Source organism: Dreissena polymorpha, chromosome 11 (assembly GCF_020536995.1).
Source record: "Dreissena polymorpha isolate Duluth1 chromosome 11, UMN_Dpol_1.0, whole genome shotgun sequence".
Lineage (NCBI taxonomy): Eukaryota > Metazoa > Mollusca > Bivalvia > Myida > Dreissenidae > Dreissena > Dreissena polymorpha.
The window spans coordinates 64,049,987-64,070,558 of record NC_068365.1 but is presented as its reverse complement, the minus strand read 5'-3'; the positions used below and the strand labels follow the sequence as shown (position 1 = coordinate 64,070,558).

General features: G+C 34.7%; 1 protein-coding gene across 5 annotated transcripts; it reads left to right on the top strand.

Annotated features, from left to right (window-relative positions):
• The first annotated feature begins 4,611 nt into the window (after window positions 1–4,611).
• On the top strand, window positions 4,612–19,942 carry LOC127851441 (uncharacterized). Of its 5 annotated transcripts, XM_052385210.1 has the most exons (9): window positions 4,612–4,644; window positions 5,257–5,330; window positions 10,275–10,379; window positions 11,836–11,936; window positions 12,631–12,726; window positions 14,137–14,241; window positions 15,699–15,799; window positions 16,493–16,587; window positions 17,381–19,942. In XM_052385210.1, exons 8-9 carry the CDS (start codon window positions 16,582–16,584, stop codon window positions 19,517–19,519), a joined length of 2,145 nt encoding a protein of 714 aa, XP_052241170.1. In that variant the 5' UTR covers window positions 4,612–4,644; window positions 5,257–5,330; window positions 10,275–10,379; window positions 11,836–11,936; window positions 12,631–12,726; window positions 14,137–14,241; window positions 15,699–15,799; window positions 16,493–16,581; the 3' UTR covers window positions 19,520–19,942. The 5 variants fall into 5 exon arrangements, 4 of the variants coding, with proteins under 4 accessions (XP_052241170.1, XP_052241174.1, XP_052241172.1 ...); XR_008035767.1 differs by lacking the exons at window positions 14,137–14,241; window positions 15,699–15,799; window positions 16,493–16,587; window positions 17,381–19,942 and adding an exon at window positions 13,547–14,105; XM_052385214.1 differs by lacking the exons at window positions 11,836–11,936; window positions 12,631–12,726; window positions 14,137–14,241.
• Window positions 19,943–20,572: the final 630 nt, after the last annotated feature.

Here is a 20,572-nt window from a genome sequence, read left to right as displayed (position 1 = left end):
TCACACTATTTGTAAATTATTCGGAGTGACGTTTGAAACACAGTTAACAATAATTTTCATTTACATTGCAGAGCTATTTGTTAGATCTATTATAGTCAGTGATATCGTGTTTGGTAATGTTTAAATGACCCGAAACGATAATATGTTCAATTTTACGCATCAGAACGTTAATTCCTTGTTTATTGACATATACAATTGAATGGAATAGTATTTATTGAATGCAGTTTATGGCAAATATTTTGAATCGAAATGCTGGTATTAGAACAGTTTTCCAACATTGTCAATGAAATATTTAGTTCCATTGATCGTGCCTATTTAAATCTGGTTAAATGAACTAACGCGAGAATAGAAAGCAATTATTTTATTTAGCAAACCATATAATTATAATTACACTCCATCAGTTGAAAGTGAGAAAGCTAATAAAACATTTTTAAGCATTAGACCTCTAAACTTGGTTTTGACAGACTTAATCATTAACACCGATATACTCAAGGAGGTCATGCTTAACGAACAGTTTTTGATAAAGAGCGAAACCGAGCTAATGTCATAATTGAACGGCTGTTCAATTAAGTCGTACTGACCTACTAACACGTCGTGCACATCAGATGTTTACCAGGTGTAGAGTTATCGGCGCTTAACACGGGCAGTAAAATACACAGAATCGTATCGAGTACGGGCAGCTTGCACCATCACTCGTTATACAATTTTTTAACAAATGCATGGAGGGGGGGGCATAGCCGTATGGCAGAAACTCAAATTGCACTTGATGATGTTATGCTACACATACGCACAATCGCTCGCACTAAGACTATGTTTTTGTTGGGATCTTTATATGAACGCGTCCATATATCAATATCAATATGCATTACGTGTTCATCCCGCACATTGTACCGGTAGGTTTGGTTGGCGGTCAACATAACGGACAGCCAGACTCCCCCACGGTCCACACTATCTATGAGGCGCCAAACCCGTTGCCACAAGCAAACAGCTGCAACGCGAAATGGTTTTACAAAACAACTTAACAAAAACATCACTAACGGTGTATCTAATGGTGCCTATACGAAAAACCTTATAAACACTTAAGTAACATACAAAACTATGATGTCAGCTGATATATTTTTCCAGACATGAAAACAAAGTACACTTCGATCATCAATTATGTTTGTTTACATAACAAAGTACACTTCGATCATCGATATGTTTGTTTACATAAAACAGTACACTTCGATCATCGATATGTTTGTTTACATAACAAAGTACACTTCGATCATCAATATGTTTGTTTACATAATGGCAAACGTCCAATACGATGCGCGCGAGATTGTCTGGTTTATTTGCTGCATGATTTCTATGTCCAATATACAAACAGTAAGTTATATAGCTCAGCAGTCAATGTTGTCTGGTTTATGTCCAATATACAAACAGTAAGTTATATAGCTCAGCAGTCAATGTTGTCTGGTTTATATGCTTCATGATTGCTATGTCCAATATACAAACAGTAAGTTATATAGCTAAGCAGTCAATGTTGTCTGGTTTATTTGCTTCATGATTGCTATGTCCAATATACAAACAGTAAGTTATATAGCTCAGCAGTCAATGTTGTCTGGTTTATTTGCTTCATGATTGCTATGTCCAATATACAAACAGTAAGTTATATAGCTCAGCAGTCAATGTTGTCTGGTTTAGTTGCTTCATGATTGCTATGTCCAATATACGAACAGTAAGTTATATAGCTCAGCAGTCAATGTTGTCTGGTTTATTTGCTGCATGATTGCTTTGTCCAATATACAATTAGTAAGTTATATCGATCATCTTGTATGACTAACTGAATACTTTTGAATACATTTTGTACGGTAGAACATATTTTATGTCTATTTTGCGTGTTGACCGATGCACGAATTAAACACAAACACATCGGCGAATGAACGTTGCGAATGCCAAATAAAAAAGCAGATCTATACAAACGAATTAAATTATATAATATTATGCAAAAGTATATTTTTGAAAAAAAACACATAATGTTATGCTAGAGATTAAAATTGATGTACAGTTATCCAATGTATATAGGGCATCATTATCAAACTGAATACTGTTGAATATTTTTTTCTTCAATTGTATCACCGTTGGAAAACAATGTTTCCGCAATGACAATTCCTTGTATCACCGTTATTAAACAATGGTTTTGCAATGAAAATTACTTGTATCGCCGTTAGAAAACAGTGTTTTCGCAATGAAAATTCCTTGTATCACAGTTACAAAAACCAATGTTTCCGCAATTAAAATTCCTTGTATCACCGTTAGAAAACAATGTTTTTGAAATGAAAATTACTTGTAACACCGTTAACAAAAATGTTTCCGCAATGAAAATTCCTTGCATCACCGTTACAAAAACCAATGTTTCCGCAATGAAAATTTCTTTTATCACAGTTAGAAAACGGTGTTTCCGCAATTAAAATTCCTCCGCAAGTGTAGTCAGATGTTAACATTTCCGAAAATAAGCCATGTTTGCATAGCTTGATCATGTAATGACATGCGGCAGGGATGTTTTCATCATTACTTTAAATCTCCACGCAGAGTTGTCGCTCCTTGCTCTCACATACAATCTCTGCAATCACAAGAAAATTCTACCAGATTTGGTAGGGTTTTACTTTTATTGGTTTAAGTATTATATTATGAAAAGTAGTATCATTTTCTTTTACATTTTGAAAATGGTGTATAGTTTAAGGTTCATAATAAAAAAAAACTAAATTAAAAAAGTAAAATTAACAACGGTACAATTATTGTATCACGTGGTTAGACTAGCTTCACGTGTTTGGTTATGAAGGCAAGAATTTGCTCCAGCTATGATGGTTCCCGTCAAATCACTGCGCGGAGGTTACATTACTTTGTCAACGCTTAAAATAGTACATGAGCTTAGGTTTGTAAACGCCCCTGTTCGCATCATGCCTTCCCTCTCGATAGAAAACATATCATGGACATCTGACACGGGCCTGTGTGTTTCAAGTGAAACAAGGCTTTAAAAATGGTACGATAAAGCAATATTGAAACATATTGTAAAAGAACTATTTTAGATTGACTGCAAATGAGTAAATTTTTCATAGCGCCAAAATGATATTGGATATTGTGTTATGGGTGCGTGACTGACTAAATCTTCAAGACTCCCTTTAAGTATATCATTTTTTAGAGGGAAAAAAATGTGTGGTTTAATAATGTTAGACCACTTACCTTTTTGTATTTGTTTTTTCAAAGTTCGCCATGTTTACGTATCATTCTCTTGTCAATGTTCATGCTCGAAGCTACGGCCTATGTTTAACTAGTTGTTGCGAAGCAATCAAAATGAGTTCGGTATAACGGCATTATGGGCTAGAAGACGTGAAGTTTGTCTTCCCATGGGCTTTTTGCATTTTCCTGTTGGATTTTTATTTTTCCCATGGGATTTTTGTTTTCCCCTTGGTATTTTTTCCAGCTTATTTTCGGGGAAAATCCAATGCGATTTTCGAAAAAAGGGTTGTTTATGCTTAGTTATCGATTTTAAGCACTGTAAAAGCATTTGTGCCCATTTTTGTTCAATTTTCTTTGATAAAAAACTACCGTACTAAATACTGTGTAATACCGTGTAATCCATACATATTTTTTGTCAGTTTTTCTAGTGTGTTTTGTTGTTGTAAGACAGACACAAAAAGGAAAGCATGTGCATTTTAAAGTTTAAGTTGCTATTGTTTATATAACTTCTGTTCTTATCGCGTGAGTGAGGACGATGACTCCGCTCGCCTGAATGGCTCCGACTATGAGAATGGTGTCGATGGTTGTTGTGAATGGCTCCGACTATGAGAATGGTGTCGATGGTTGTTCTGAATGTTAGGGGTTAAAGAATATTACTTCTTCTACTGCTGATACTTCTGTGGCTGCTGCTACTACTTCTGCTGCTGCTACTACTTCTATTTCTACTGCTTCTAATAATACTAAAACTGATGCTACTTTTAATGCTGCTGCTACATTTACTTCCGCTTAAATTACAACCACTACTGCTACTTCTACTACTTCTACTTCCCCTACGTTTACACTTGCTGCTACTACTTCTAATAGTACTTATTTTACTGCTGATACTTCTGCGGCTGCTGCTGCTACTACATCTGCTGCTGCTACTACTACTACTTCTGCTACTTCTAATTATACTAAAACTTTAAATGCTGCTGCTACATGTACTTCCGCTAAAATTACAACCCCTACTGCTACTGATGCTTCTATTTATATAACGAATACTACCTCTGATTCTACTGCTGCTGCTCTGTCTTCTACTCCTGCTACTTATACTATTACTTTTTTTTCTAATTCTATTACTATTACTGCTACCTCTTTAGCTGCTGCTTATGCTGATGGTGATGCTAGCTATTATAATACTACTTCAATTACTTTCTTCGTCTGTTTATGTTCCTTCTTTTTCTTCTTCTTCTTCTTCTTCTCCTTCTGCAGTTCTACAACGACTACGTTTACTTCTATTAAGGGATATAGAATATGACAGCTTTTTAAGAAGTAAGAGCAATTCGCTACGTCATTGGAAATCACCGACAAAACATATATAAACTCACTTTCGATTTCACGTTAGACATCAGCGCAATGTGATAAACAAATCGGAACGTGCAGGTACTGATATGTAGTATTAGTATTATTCTATTACACAATGTTTATTTAGCATTATTTTTTTCTTCAAGGAAAAAATTAGTTTTACTATGAGTGTTTAAATTATTCATTCTATTTTATCATTTTCATTTATCATTTGATCATTAATTTTGAACATTTGAATACAACATTGAGCATAACAGTCATCATCATCATCATCATCATCATCATCATCATCATCATCATCATCATCATCATCATCATCATCATCATCATCATCATCATCATCATCATCATCATCATCATCATCATCATCATCATCATCATCATCATCATCATCATCATCATCATCATCATCATCATCATCATCATCATCATCATCGTCGTCTTCGTCGTCTTCGTCGTCGTCCTCCTCGTCCTCCTCCTCCTCCTCATCATCATCATAATAATAATCATCATCATCATCACCATCATCAACAAAAGCAACATCATCATCATCATCACCACTACCACCACCACCACCACCATCATCATCATCCTCATCATCATCATCACCACCACAACCACAACCATCATCATCATCATCATTAACAACATCATCGTGTCTCTATAATTCAAAGATATTAATGTTTGTAGAATCAATTTGGTCTTTCACTTGTGATCAACGGAAGTAACCACTGGTGAGGAGCGTCAAGCAGATCTTGAAATCGGTAGGGCATACTCTGTGCAGGAGAGATAGCTAAGTATTGCTTCTAAGCGTATACTTGTTTATACATTCAATTACAAACATAGTGTACATTAAAAGTAAGCCAGAAACACTTTGCAACAATATCACATAATTGTTTGCAATAATGCCCGTTTCGTCTTCATTGAATGTTTCTTTCCGTTATTATACAAACAGTACTAATCGTGACCGGAAATCACAAGTTAGACTCATTTTGTCCGCCAAAGAAATGCTTTATAGAAAATCTTACTTGGGCAAATGATTTAGTAACAATTTAATTGTTGATTGTTCTGTCTTTCAAGTAGTTGGATTGAACAATATATCAACTAATTGGATTCATTTGTACATGTATACATGTTTTGTCATCTATGAAATACAAGGTTCAAGATTTTTTTAACAAAACAGAAAATGCAGAGGAAGTAATGTACACTATCAAATGTAAAAAGCATAAGACATGACAAAAGATGAAACGCAAACTAAATGGTATAAATCAAATAGTAAATATCATTTAGAAATATTTAACTATAAGATATATTTGTTCACATGGAAATAAAAATATTTAAACCTGATTAAGCTGATTCAAATTTGATTATGTGTTTTATTTCTCATGATTTTAACAAACCTAACAATTAGACGGAACAAAATGTAAGTCGATAAAAGCTTATCCGAGGTAGTAGTGCAAGCTTAAGCAAATGTTTCCTTACAAAAGTTGTATAAATCTGCATCCGCATCTTCGCAAAATTGCACTTAAGTATGTTAACTGTGAACATAAACTAATGTTGTATATTTTTCACATATAATAACACCACAAAGTATAGATTGCCTTCTCTCTTTTTTATATTCATGATGGGTTTCACATTGTCAAAATGATTGCTTCTTTCATTGAATATCCCAAACGTGCCAGCGCTATGAATAATAACATCACATTAGAATGGCCTTATAAATCAGCAACTATCATTCATTACAGCTGTAAAATCGCTACAAAAGTTATATGATACTACATTTTAAAAATTACAATTGATGACATACATTCGTCTGCCGTTATGGTCACTCGGTACATTGAATAGTTAAAAATTTGAATGTCAGCTAAGAATGTCTTGACAAAGTTATATTTTACATATGATTATGCTTTTAATGTTTCGCTCTCAGTCAAATACATTCATGTGCACACTAATGATATGTTAAGAGTAATGATGGTTTGTAGATATGATCTCAACCAAGCGATATATTGGTCTCGTGTTATAACACTCTAATATAGGGATATAACAGTTCTGTACCCTCTATGTATCCCTCTAAATATCTTCTCCAAGGACATCAAAATGCTTTCAAATTTGAATATGCATGTTTTTAATAAACTTAATAAGGTATATATGTGTACATCTATTTCAATACTTCTGTTCGTTATGGACAAATATCAGATTATGGAACAAATAATTCATTTAAGGTGCTCCCTAGATAGCGTGTGAGATAATGCCAAAAAGGGTAAAGTATGTTCCATCATGATCATCATCATCATCTTATCATCATCATCTTATCATCATCATCATCATCATCATCATCATCATCATCATCATCATCATCATCATCATCATCATCATCATCATCATCATCATCATCATCATCATCATCATCATCATCATCATCATCATCATCATCATCATCATCATCATCATCATCATCATCATCATCATCATCATCATAATAATAATCATCATCATCAACAACACCATCATCATCATCATCATCATCATCATCATCATCATCATCATCATCGTCATCGTCATCGTCATCGTCATCATTATCATCGTATAGAATGCATATATATTGTGCATTATGCATATGCCAGTTATTGTGCTTCACAAAATGTAAGCGTAGAATTGAAAAAATATTGTTCTGAACAATATTGTTCCTTACTTCATTGTGGTATTGTGACCAATTTAAAAAATATTTTAACAACGTTATCTCTGATTGCACTACAATAATAATGAATTCTTGATATGTGAAGGTTGACGAAGTGCATGTAACTGTACGCAAGACGTAGAAATATCCATAAAATGTCAGCCTCTCCAGGGGAATAAGGATACAATAGCAAAGTATGTGTTTGTTTTTTACACGAATCGATGCAATGATGCATATGTATAATAGATAAAAAATCTTAGATAAAGAAAATAACAATTGATTATCCTGCAACAATTGAAAGGAGCCAATACATTTGAAACAGTCCCGTAGGTTTGAATAAATTGTTAGTAAGCAGTAAAGTACATTCACTCTAATGCGCGATAACACATATATGATATTTGAGTCATTGTGTTCCTATAATGTAGTGCAAATAAAACCGTAAGTGTGGAAACTTTATAATATCTTGATTGAGGAAGATATATACGTTTGTTAAATCTGCTTTTAATTTGCGGTTATTAAAACACCTATTAATAACTGTGATATCATTGTGAAATGTTAAGATTTTCGTAACGAAGACATGAACAGCGTATTATATTTAATAAGACAATGTTGATTCGATTGTGTTAGAATAAAAATGATTACGCGAACGGCGTACAGTATTGCTTAAAAAGGCAATTTTGTATCGTGCAAATAAGTGTTAAATACTCACTACTTCTTTCTCAGAGGAACACATATCGAAACAATAAACCATGCTTATAGGTCAGTTATTACTAAAATACCTAAATTGAACTATACCAAAGATTTTCTTTGGTAGATTATTGATACACAAGCAGAACACTTAAATACGTAATCAGTGTACAGCCAACCATTCTTAAAAATATGATAGTTATACTTGTAAGTTTTTCACAGTCTGGATAAAATAAGTATAACAGACTATTCGTTTACGGCCCAAAAGAATGTACAAAACTTTGATTTAATCAATTAAGTGATAGACGAGCTATTAGATCTGTAATGTTTATAAAATCGCTATTAAACTGTATTTCGGATTGTATACAATATGCCTATTATCTTACTTTGAGTTATCAAGAAACATGTTTTCTATAATGACAGACTATTTGTGTCAGAAAATCGTACTTGAGTTTGCTTCATCAAAACGGTTGAGCAATATGGTGGGTGGGGATGGATCAAAACTTGAAACAAACATTCATGTATATCATTTACGTGTTTTATATAAAGTTTATATTGAACATTATGGATACATACAAACAGTATCAGGCAGAAATATTGACATATAGGTAGACTTACAGACGAAATAACGGACTAACGTAAGGACTAACGTAAAGATGAAAGAGCAACCAACCGACTGACAAACACAAATTGTCGACAATACCAACATGCCTAGTAAGACAGATACGATACACACGTATATACATAATCAACGGACGGCAGACAGACAGGCAGTCGAGCGGAAGGACGGGCTGTCGGGTATCGTTCGAGCGCGCGGACGGTCTATAAAGGGCCGGCAGGCGATCATTCGTGCGACCGAACAGACTGACTGCCATATAGGCATATTTTCAAGACATAAGGGGTGACAGACAGACAGCGTTTCAGACTGGCGGATACACAAGCCGACGGAAAGGCGCACTGACGTATGGACGGTTGGACTTTATGAATGTATCAGTTCTCGTGTACATGTTAACCGGCTTTACATATTTTACGTACACGACTTCACAATATGTTATATACAATACTAGTATTAGGAATGCACATGGTTTCACAATACATACCATGCGTTTTTCATTCAAATCTATCAAATAAGATGAACTAGTAAAGTGTTATTTAGAACAAATAAAACAATACTTGTTTATTTCAAATGAATGACATAAACATTTGGAGTAGTCATATATTAATAATAGTTAGAATATTTACTTAGTAATATGATAATCAAATATATAAAATAATAACCACTGATCAAAAGTGAAATTATAAAGAGAACAATGTTTAATTTTTATGTACAGAGTCATATGATGCTATTGGTTAGTCAAGTATTTGCTCTAGACAACACTAACGTGCACTTGAAGAATTCAGATTTTGAATAGAACAGCCGTCTAAAATCTTCCGTATTAAGAAGAACACTCACAACTCGTATCCATTGTTCAGGCTTGTCTCTGAATTGTAACACTTGAACACAATCTACAAAACTCCCTTCATCAATACGTAAATGATAAATGTAGGAAATGTTTTCCACTACTTGAATTTATCCGACAAGTTAAAGAAATATTTTAAGAGGAGACGGAAAAATTCTAGTACACGATCACACTAATATGGTATTCTACTGTAAACGTATAGAAATTCGTCGGTATGAAATTTCGTGGTTTAATGAAAAACAACTAATTCGTTGACACGTAATTTCGTGGATTTCAAATAAAAAACAACTAATTTTTTGATACGTAATTTTGTGGTTTTCAAATTTTCGGGGATGACTGACCGTCATAATAATAAAACTTTTATTAAAACAAGCAGAGTAATAACGAAGCATGATATGATAATCTGTGTTGACAGCAATACTTGAGGTTAATGTGCACTGAAGAATGAAAGTGTTGCCTAAAGTTGTCGATAAGAGCGATAAAGCGGTGCACTTGTGGGTCCCCACTCGCTAATTGCCATCAATGTTGTTTTGACAATATTTGCAATTCTCAGCGGAATCGGTCCCATAATAGTAACAATTGAGTAATACTAGTACATGGTTCATCTTCCGTTACATGATTTCTTGAAGACATACATTTTGGTATTCCTTTGCACAAGCCTTATTTGTTCACAATGTCGAATCATTTATACTGTCTTTTTATGATACTACCCGTCCAAAAAGCTTTTATATGGAAATGGCGTGTTATCTCACTTATCACAAGTCTGCATTGATATGTTACATGAACGTGAATATCGTTCGCACGATTCTCTAAAGTCATACCTAGCCGTCTCCATTTGCAAACGCATGCCATTCACGTACATTTGTTGTTATCTCCTGTTTCAGGAGTATGCGAGCACGACGCCGACAATTGTGCTGATTTAAAAGAGATCGTTTGCCCAAACCCGGCCTTGAACACGAAATGTGCAAAGACTTGCGGGCTATGTTCAGGTAAAAATGTGTGCGGTCCGTTTCGGGGTTTTACACAACATTTGAAGGGACTTTTTCGTGTAAAAGGGCCACACATGGGGTCAATTTTAAAATTATCTGAATTTGACCAAACACATGGCAAAGAATAACGGATACTACTTTGCATACTGTAAACGTATAGAAATTCGTCGATATGAAATTTCGTGGTTTAATAAAAAAAACAACTAATTCGTTGACACGTAATTTCTTGGATTTCAAATAAAAAATAACTAATTCATTGATACGTAATTCATGGATTTAAAATTTTCGGGGAAGACTGACCGTCATAATAATTAAACATTTATTAAAACAACCAGAGTTATAACGAAGCATAATCTGCTTATCTGTGTTGACAGCAAGACTTGAGGTTAATGTGCACTGAAGCAAGAAAGTGTTGCCGATAATTGTCTATAAGAGCGATATAGCGGCGCACTTGTGGGTCCCCGCTCGCTAATTGCCACCAATGTTGTTTTGACAATATTTGCAATTCTCAGCGTAACAATTGAGTAATAAGGTCCCCTAAATACACGTGTGATAACCTTTATGTCTCTTTTGACTTTAGTTGGCACGAATTGACATATGTGATCAATCTGCAAATTAAATTTGATGACGCCACGTAAAAGAGAACAATCGTTGATGTACAGTTTAAATACCGTGCTTGATTTAAAAAGTATTATTACCATTTTCAATTCGGAAATATTTTAATTAGTCAAGATATAGTGTAATTTGATCTACTGAAGTGAAGTACTTTTTACAAAAAGCAAATATCTCGGATAACCGAAAACAAAATAAAATGTCGGAAATGACATTCGGAAATGACCGATTTCGGATTAAAAATGTATAAATAATCGTTGGTACTTGAATTCGTGGTTTAGCTCACCAACGAAATCCACGAAAATTCGTACCACACGAAATTTAATGGTTTTACAGCTATTTAACCTACAATATGTATAAACAAAACGTTGGTGAAAGAAGGAAAATATTATGGTTTATTTTTTTAAAGAAATAGCCAAAACAGATTAAATTAACTGAATCCAAGCTTGCGTAGTACTATCAAAATTGTTTGTGATCTTTCCCCCGTACGGCACGTATTTACAAATCGAGAGAAAAAAGTAGTTTCATAATATCTTAAAGCGATAGGAACAAAAGTGAGCATCCACCAAAATAATTGACTATAAACCCTTTCGAAGACGTCAACACATGAGTTTAAGTTCATATCAGAAATTTAAAACACAAAAAAACAATATAATGATATTTTCCATAATGCAAATGCGAGTTATTGGTCTAAGTACCGTGTAAGCTGAGAAATGAAAATATATTGCTCTGTAAAATATGTCTCTGTATTTCGTTGTCGTATGTGACTTATTAAAAAACTATATAAACACCGTAATTGTATCTCTGATCGCAAGGCAATAATTCTTATTATTAATACGTTCAGGTTGCACAAGTTAGAAGAAGAACTTATTGCTGTAAGAAAAACGTGGAAAGGTCCAAAGGAAAATTTCTGCCTCGCCTCGGGAATTTGGGTCCAAGAACAGGGTTTATGCTGCTTTTTTGTTTCCACGAATGGTTGCAATCATCTGTATAAATCATCATATATCAGACAATTTTCTACGTTTGTTAAATATGCTTAAAATTTGCGACAGAACATTATTTGAACTGTACGTATCAATACTTGTGATTAATTTACAAATATTATGATTTTCTGTCGCCACTGAAAAGTAAAATAGAAAGAGAGTGTTATGTTACTTAGAACAGTGTTTATAAGATTGTGTTAAATTTAAATGATTCAGAGTTAAGTGTATAGAATTGATATAATACGGAACTGTTTGTTGATTCGATAAGTAGGAAATGCTCATCACATCCTTCTTATCGCAACACCAAACTGTTGATAAATCAGTCAAAATCATGATCGTTCAGTAAATTCTTAGAAAAAACAAATCATACCCAATATTTTATTTGGTATGTTATTGATACACAAGCGGAACACTTTAATACTTTATCAATCTGCATCATATATATATATTCTGCGACATTTATACCTACTACTTTTGCATGGTCTGAATAGGATAAACATTAGTCAATGTTCGTTTGCAGCCAAAAGCAGGCATATAATTTACAATTACATTTTGTTAAAACCCATATTAAGCCGCTTATACACACTAATTTGGATTGTATACATGAGTTTTTAGTGTCTTCATTTGAGTAATCAAGGTACAATGCTTTCCAATAGGTGGACACAAATAGAGTCAGAAAATCGTGTTTTGGGTTGGCTACGTCAAAGCGGCCGTGCAACAGAAGGGGTCAAAACTTTGAAACAAACATGCAGGTATAACACTCAAGTTTGTGTTAATAGATTTTTAATCCAGACGGGCGGGCAGGCAATTATTCGGTTGAACGAACAGACAGACTGAAGTACATATACGCAAAAAGACACGACACACGCACTGACAGATATACTGTCACGGACAGGTGCGGATGGTGGAGCAAACCAACTGACAAACAGGAAGTACAGGCAAACAAATTAACATTCTATCACATGTTCAGTTTTAAAAAGGAAAAAAAACACATCCTCAGCTTGACGGAAATTGAGTTTTATAAATACTGACAAAGTTACGATTAAACGGTTTTCAATCTATAGTATGCGTATTCTGTTAGAAATATATATATGTGCTCATTTATGTTCTCGTGAGAGAGCGAGAGAAAGAGAGAGAGAGAAAGAGAGAAGAGAGAGAGAGGGAGAGAGATAGAGAGAGATAGAGAGCGAGAGATAGGAGAGCAGATGAGATTATAGAGAGAGCAGATAAGCGTGATCCGAGATGATAGAGAGACTAGAGCGATATAGAATAGACTCGAGAGAGAGAGAGAAAATACTTTAAACATATAATAACAAATACTTAAGAATACGCATGGATTCATAGATTTGCATCCACTGAGTGTTTGATACAATATTATACAATATTTATACAAGATTATTACACTAGGTGCTCTGGTAAAGAGTAACATTTATGAATGTTTGTGTTAATATAACCCACATGTCTATCAATCATATTTTAAAATTGAATATTTAGAATATGTATTTACCAACATGATAATGATAAATAAAAAATAATAACCACTAATCAAAGTGAATTATAACATATTTCTAGAATCCAGAGCACTTTACAGCCATGTCTATCTGGTTGTCGAAAGTACTTGATGACATTGGGGCCGGTAAGGAAACAGTAATGGAGCGGAAAAAAACGTTTTTGGAGAGAGAATGCATGGCAACGTTATTTCAAACAGTGTGTGGTTCGACAGCTCAATATTTCCATGTCGGGAGTCAATCGGAAGGGACCACCATTCCTGGTCTCCAGTCTGATATTGATGTCCTAATTAGTTCCGGCAAAGTTAAGATCATGAGGGTTTGGGTAGACTGGGAGGCAGGGATGTGTAATTTTCTGATGCTCCAAGACGACATGACACCTCCGCAACAGTACTTGCTACAAGTTATCAAATTTTACACACCTAAGCCGGTTATGTCTTTGTGTGATGTAATGTGTGATAATTGTGCTTCGGTATGGGATGACAGATGGGCGAGGACAGATTCTGGGGAGGTACTAATGAGCGCTGAACGATTTAAACAGGATTTAGCGTATAAGTATAGAGATTGCGAGTTAACAAAAAATGGACCTTTGTGAGTTATATCCCTATCCCTAACGTGCCATTCACGTACATTTGTTGTTATCTCCTGTTTCAGGAGTATGCGAGCACGACGCCGACAATTGTGCTGATTTAAAAGAGATCGTTTGCCCAAAGCCGGCCTTGAACACGAAATGTGCAAAGACTTGCGGGCTATGTTCAGGTAAAAATGTGTGCGGTCCGTTTCGGGGTTTTACACAACATTTAAAGGGACTTTTTCGTGTAAAAGGGCCACACATGGGGTCAATTTTAAAATTATCTGAATTTGACCAAACACATGGCAAAGAATAACGGATACTACTTTGCATACTGTAAACGTATAGAAATTCGTCGATATGAAATTTCGTGGTTTAATAAAAAAAACAACTAATTCGTTGACACGTAATTTCTTGGATTTCAAATAAAAAATAACTAATTCATTGATACGTAATTCATGGATTTAAAATTTTCGGGGAAGACTGACCGTCATAATAATTAAACATTTATTAAAACAACCAGAGTTATAACGAAGCATAATCTGCTTATCTGTGTTGACAGCAAGACTTGAGGTTAATGTGCACTGAAGCAAGAAAGTGTTGCCGATAATTGTCTATAAGAGCGATATAGCGGCGCACTTGTGGGTCCCCGCTCGCTAATTGCCACCAATGTTGTTTTGACAATATTTGCAATTCTCAGCGTAACAATTGAGTAATAAGGTCCCCTAAATACACGTGTGATAACCTTTATGTCTCTTTTGACTTAAGTTGGCACGAATTGACATATGTGATCAATCTGCAAATTAAATTTGATGACGCCACGTAAAAGAGAACAATCGTTGATTTACAGTTTAAATACCGTGCTTGATTTAAAAAGTATTATTACCATTTTCAATTCGGAAATATTTTAATTAGTCAAGATATAGTGTAATTTGATCTACTGAAGTGAAGTACTTTTTACAAAAAGCAAATATCTCGGATAACCGAAAACAAAATAAAATGTCGGAAATGACATTCGGAAATGACCGATTTCGGATTAAAAATGTATAAATAATCGTTGGTACTTGAATTCGTGGTTTAGCTCACCAACGAAATCCACGAAAATTCGTACCACACGAAATTTAATGGTTTTACAGCTATTTAACCTACAATATGTATAAACAAAACGTTGGTGAAAGAAGGAAAATATTATGGTTTATTTTTTTAAAGAAATAGCCAAAACAGATTAAATTAACTGAATCCAAGCTTGCGTAGTAATATCAAAATTGTTTGTGATCTTTCCCCCGTACGGCACGTATTTACAAATCGAGAGAAAAAAGTAGTTTCATAATATCTTAAAGCGATAGGAACAAAAGTGAGCATCCACCAAAATAATTGACTATAAACCCTTTCGAAGACGTCAACAAATTAGTTTAAGTTCATATCAGAAATTTAAAACACACAAAAAACAATATAATGATATTTTCCATAATGCAAATGCGAGTTATTGGTCTAAGTACCGTGTAAGCTGAGAAATGAAAATATATTGCTCTGTAAAATATGTCTCTGTATTTCGTTGTCGTATGTGACTTATTAAAAAACTATATAAACACCGTAATTGTATCTCTGATCGCAAGGCAATAATTCTTATTATTAATACGTTCAGGTTGCACAAGTTAGAAGAAGAACTTATTGCTGTAAGAAAAACGTGGAAAGGTCCAAAGGAAAATTTCTGCCTCGCCTCGGGAATTTGGGTCCAAGAACAGGGTTTATGCTGCTTTTTTGTTTCCACGAATGGTTGCAATCATCTGTATAAATCATCATATATCAGACAATTTTCTACGTTTGTTAAATATGCTTAAAATTTGCAACAGAACATTATTTGAACTGTACGTATCAATACTTGTGATTAATTTACAAATATTATGATTTTCTGTCGCCACTGAAAAGTAAAATAGAAAGAGAGTGTTATGTTACTTAGAACAGTGTTTATAAGATTGTGTTAAATTTAAATGATTCAGAGTTAAGTGTATAGAATTGATATAATACGGAACTGTTTGTTGATTCGATAAGTAGGAAATGCTCATCACATCCTTCTTATCGCAACACCAAACTGTTGATAAATCAGTCAAAATCATGATCGTTCAGTAAATTCTTAGAAAAAACAAATCATACCCAATATTTTATTTGGTATGTTATTGATACACAAGCGGAACACTTTAATACTTTATCAATCTGCATCATATATATATATTCTGCGACATTTATACCTACTACTTTTGCATGGTCTGAATAGGATAAACATTAGTCAATGTTCGTTTGCAGCCAAAAGCAGGCATATAATTTACAATTACATTTTGTTAAAACCCATATTAAGCCGCTTATACACACTAATTTGGATTGTATACATGAGTTTTTAGTGTCTTCATTTGAGTAATCAAGGTACATGCTTTCCAATAGGTGGACACAAATAGAGTCAGAAAATCGTGTTTTGGGTTGGCTACGTCAAAGCGCCGTGCAACAGAAGGGGTCAAAACTTTGAAACAAACATGCAGGTATAACACTCAAGTTTGTTTTATAGATTTTTAATCCAGACGGGCGGGCAGGCAATTATTCGGTTGAACGAACAGACAGACTGAAGTACATATACGCAAAAAGACACGACACACGCACTGACAGATATACTGTCACGGACAGGTGCGGATGGTGGAGCAAACCAACTGACAAACAGGAAGTACAGGCAAACAAATTAACATTCTATCACATGTTCAGTTTTTAAAAAGGAAAAAAAACACATCCTCAGCTTGACGGAAATTGAGTTTTATAAATACTGACAAAGTTACGATTAAACGGTTTTCAATCTATAGTATGTGTATTCTGTTAGAAATATATATATGTGCTCATTTATGTTCTCGTGAGAGAGCGAGAGAGAAAGAGAGAGAGAGAGAGAGAGAGAGAAAGAGAGAGAGAGGGGAGAGGAGAGAGAGAGAGAGAGAGAGAGAGAGAGAGAGAGAGAGAGAGAGAGAGAGAGAGAGAGAGAGAGAGAGAGAGAGAGAGAGAGAGAGAAAATACTTTAAAACATATAATAACAAATACTAAGAATACGCATGGATTCATAGATTGCATCCACTGAGTGTTTGATACAATATTATACAATATTATACAAGATTATTACACTAGGTGCTCTGGTAAAGAGTAACATTTATGAATGTTTGTGTTAATATAACCCACATTTCTATCAATCATATTTTAAAAATTGAATATTTAGAATATGTATTTACCAACATGATAATGATAAATAAAAAATAATAACCACTAATCAAAGTGAAATTATATACATATTTCTAGAATCCAGAGCACTTTACAGCCATGTCTATCTGGTTGTCGAAAGTACTTGATGACATTGGGGCCGGTAAGGAAACAGTAATGGAGCGGAAAAAAACGTTTTTGGAGAGAGAATGCATGGCAACGTTATTTCAAACAGTGTGTGGTTCGACAGCTCAATATTTCCATTTCGGGAGTCAATCGGAAGGGACCACCATTCCTGGTCTCCAGTCTGATATTGATGTCCTAATTAGTTCCGGCAAAGTTAAGATCATGAGGGTTTGGGTAGACTGGGAGGCAGGGATGTGTAATTTTCTGATGCTCCAAGACGACATGACACCTCCGCAACAGTACTTGCTACAAGTTATCAAATTTTACACACCTAAGCCGGTTATGTCTTTGTGTGATGTAATGTGTGATAATTGTGCTTCGGTATGGGATGACAGATGGGCGAGGACAGATTCTGGGGAGGTACTAATGAGCGCTGAACGATTTAAACAGGATTTAGCGTATAAGTATAGAGATTGCGAGTTAACAAAAAATGGACCTTCTGTGAGTTATATCCCTAACTGGGATATAGTAGTAGCCTATATCGTTCCAAAACCTCTTCCTGAAATACAACACTGGATAGACAGATTCATGGGTAGACACTGGCCACCTGTGCAACTACTAGAAGCCGCACGGATAGCTCCGTGTTTCCTGGTACCTTCCGGTCATCCAGACAGTGATTACAAGCGCGAAGAATGGCGCCTGTCACCGAACCTGATTGAACGAATGCTAATGTTTAGCTTTAATCTGACACAAATTAAATGTTACATTGTCTTAAAACTAATAAAAAAATCCTTATTTTCTAAAGTTGTTGGAGACTCTATAACAAGCTATCATTGTAAAACTATTATGTTTTTTACTTTAGAAAGAACACAACCTTGTCTGTGGTGCGAACATAACCTTATGTTTCTACTTTGGCTTTGTTTACACGAGTTAAAGAACAGCCTTAGATTCGGAAGGCTCCCACATTATATAATAAAAGGAGTCAACTTGTTCGACGGGAAGCTCTCTAAAGTGCAGCAGAGACACTTGTTAGTGTACATAGACTCCATGATAAGTAACAACTTACAAGATATTTTTTGCATGGGTATAGATAACATAGGAAGTCGGTTAAAAGCGTGTGATGTATTGCGAATAGGAAAAACTTGCGAACTTGGGCGTGTATGCTTACGAAACAGTATCAGCTTATTGCTGATGTTCGACTGCTTGAGCAGGTTTCTGGCTAGTTTTACATTTTACACAGAAGAGCTTGTAGGCAGTTCGTTTACAACTTTCGAGCAAGATATAATGAATAAAATACGCACTTGTGTTGAATACCCCACAAATGCAAGATTGAAAACAGTCCCTTTAAGAGTTATTAAACGTCTGTTCTTGTTACAAATTTCCATTCGAATATCTAACCGTTTGCGACTTCGAAACGTTCTTGGCAGTGAAAGCATAAGGCGTGTCCAATATTCCTTAAACTCGGATGTAGCTTCTAGTCATTTAAAGTTAGCTTCACAATTATACTGTAGTGGACATTTTCACGCGGCAGTCAGAGTGTTGGAGGATGTGGATAGGAGGTATCACAACAGGGTCAAGGCTGTATGCGGACACAGAATTCTACCAGATGACCAAGATATCGATACGTTCGCTAATATGATATCAAGTCACAATGACAAAGTATTCAGTGAACTGCCATTCGCATTTTGTGTCAGTTTTTTTCGGCAAGAAATGTACTGCGCTCCTTTTATATTGTGGTTTGAAATGAATCGCAATACCACTGCAGAGGAAGCGGCACAGAGATATTACATTGAAAAAGAGTGGATGGACTGTGCTGAGGTGGATGCTCGTACGTTCCTACACTATCTACAGTATCTCACGTATGGAGGACTCGGTGAACGTGACAATCAGCTACATACATTAAGAGTCTTTGAGTGTTTTATAAACGATATAAGAAACCACTCAAAGATACATCATGCAGAGACTGCAATTAACTTGCTGGGACACTGCTATGAAATGGAAGGAGACTATGAAAGGGCGTTACAATACTACGAGCTGTCGTTGCATTGTCTCGGTACAAACAATGCTGCTAATTGGCACGTCCGGCGTGTTCTGCGTCTTATAAACGGATAAAATACTATATGTTGTATATATGTGCATGATATTGAAAACGAACTGTACATGCATTGTTAAGAAAATTAGCTTTTTCATCATTTACCTCGCTATTTCAATGTAGTTGAAGTATTCATATATTAACATCGCTATATTATTCATGAACGGTTATCATTTTATTAGGAACTTGGTTGATCAATATTTGTGTTTTTGTTTTGTATGCTGATAAATTTAGGTTATATGTATCTGCATAGTAATTTGTGTTGTAAATATATGTGTTGAATGTAATTAAGTGTCAGAAGTTATGAGCAGCAAGTATACTTATGACTATAACTCGTACATTTACATCCATTGGAAAATAAAGTAAGTTGATCGGGAATTCAGGAACCATTTAGAGATTTTGTATTAGATAAACCTGGAAAAATGAATAAAATATTTACCATTGCATGTGCTCAGCACTTTTGGAACGGATATAAATTATTTATATAGATATGTGTTATTAACTATCAGTCATGCTTAATTAGACACTTGTTTATTTGACCCGCACACCTACAAAATCTTAGGTACTATTACCTTTGATATCGGCTTCCTACTGCGGTCTCGGTATGGACCCTTTTCTTCTGACAGCCAATCTATATAAACGTGTAAGTTCTTCAGTAGAAATAACAGACGAATGGTTTGTTTCCTTACAAATATATATCAGTAAACTGCAATACAATCACTTGCTGGTCTGGCAAATATTTTGGATTTCGTATTCGCCTTGAGCCATTGAAAGTACCTTTCGACAGGCCAGATTTAGCATTTAATATAAGATGAATTTACATATTGTATCAATAGTATGTTTAGTGAATCTCATTTAATAAATATAGGGAATAAAAGGAAACAATATTTTTAAGTCCATTTATTGGTACGAAGTTAAGCCGGACATCTTAGTTTCTTGTCCACGTGTGGAAATAATATATCATCTACTGTCTCTGACAGATGATGTTATCTTACAATGGAATGTTGTCAATGCAAAACATTGAAACCTAACATTTCCCTACTCAACCCTGAAAACAATGTATTTTTTATGTT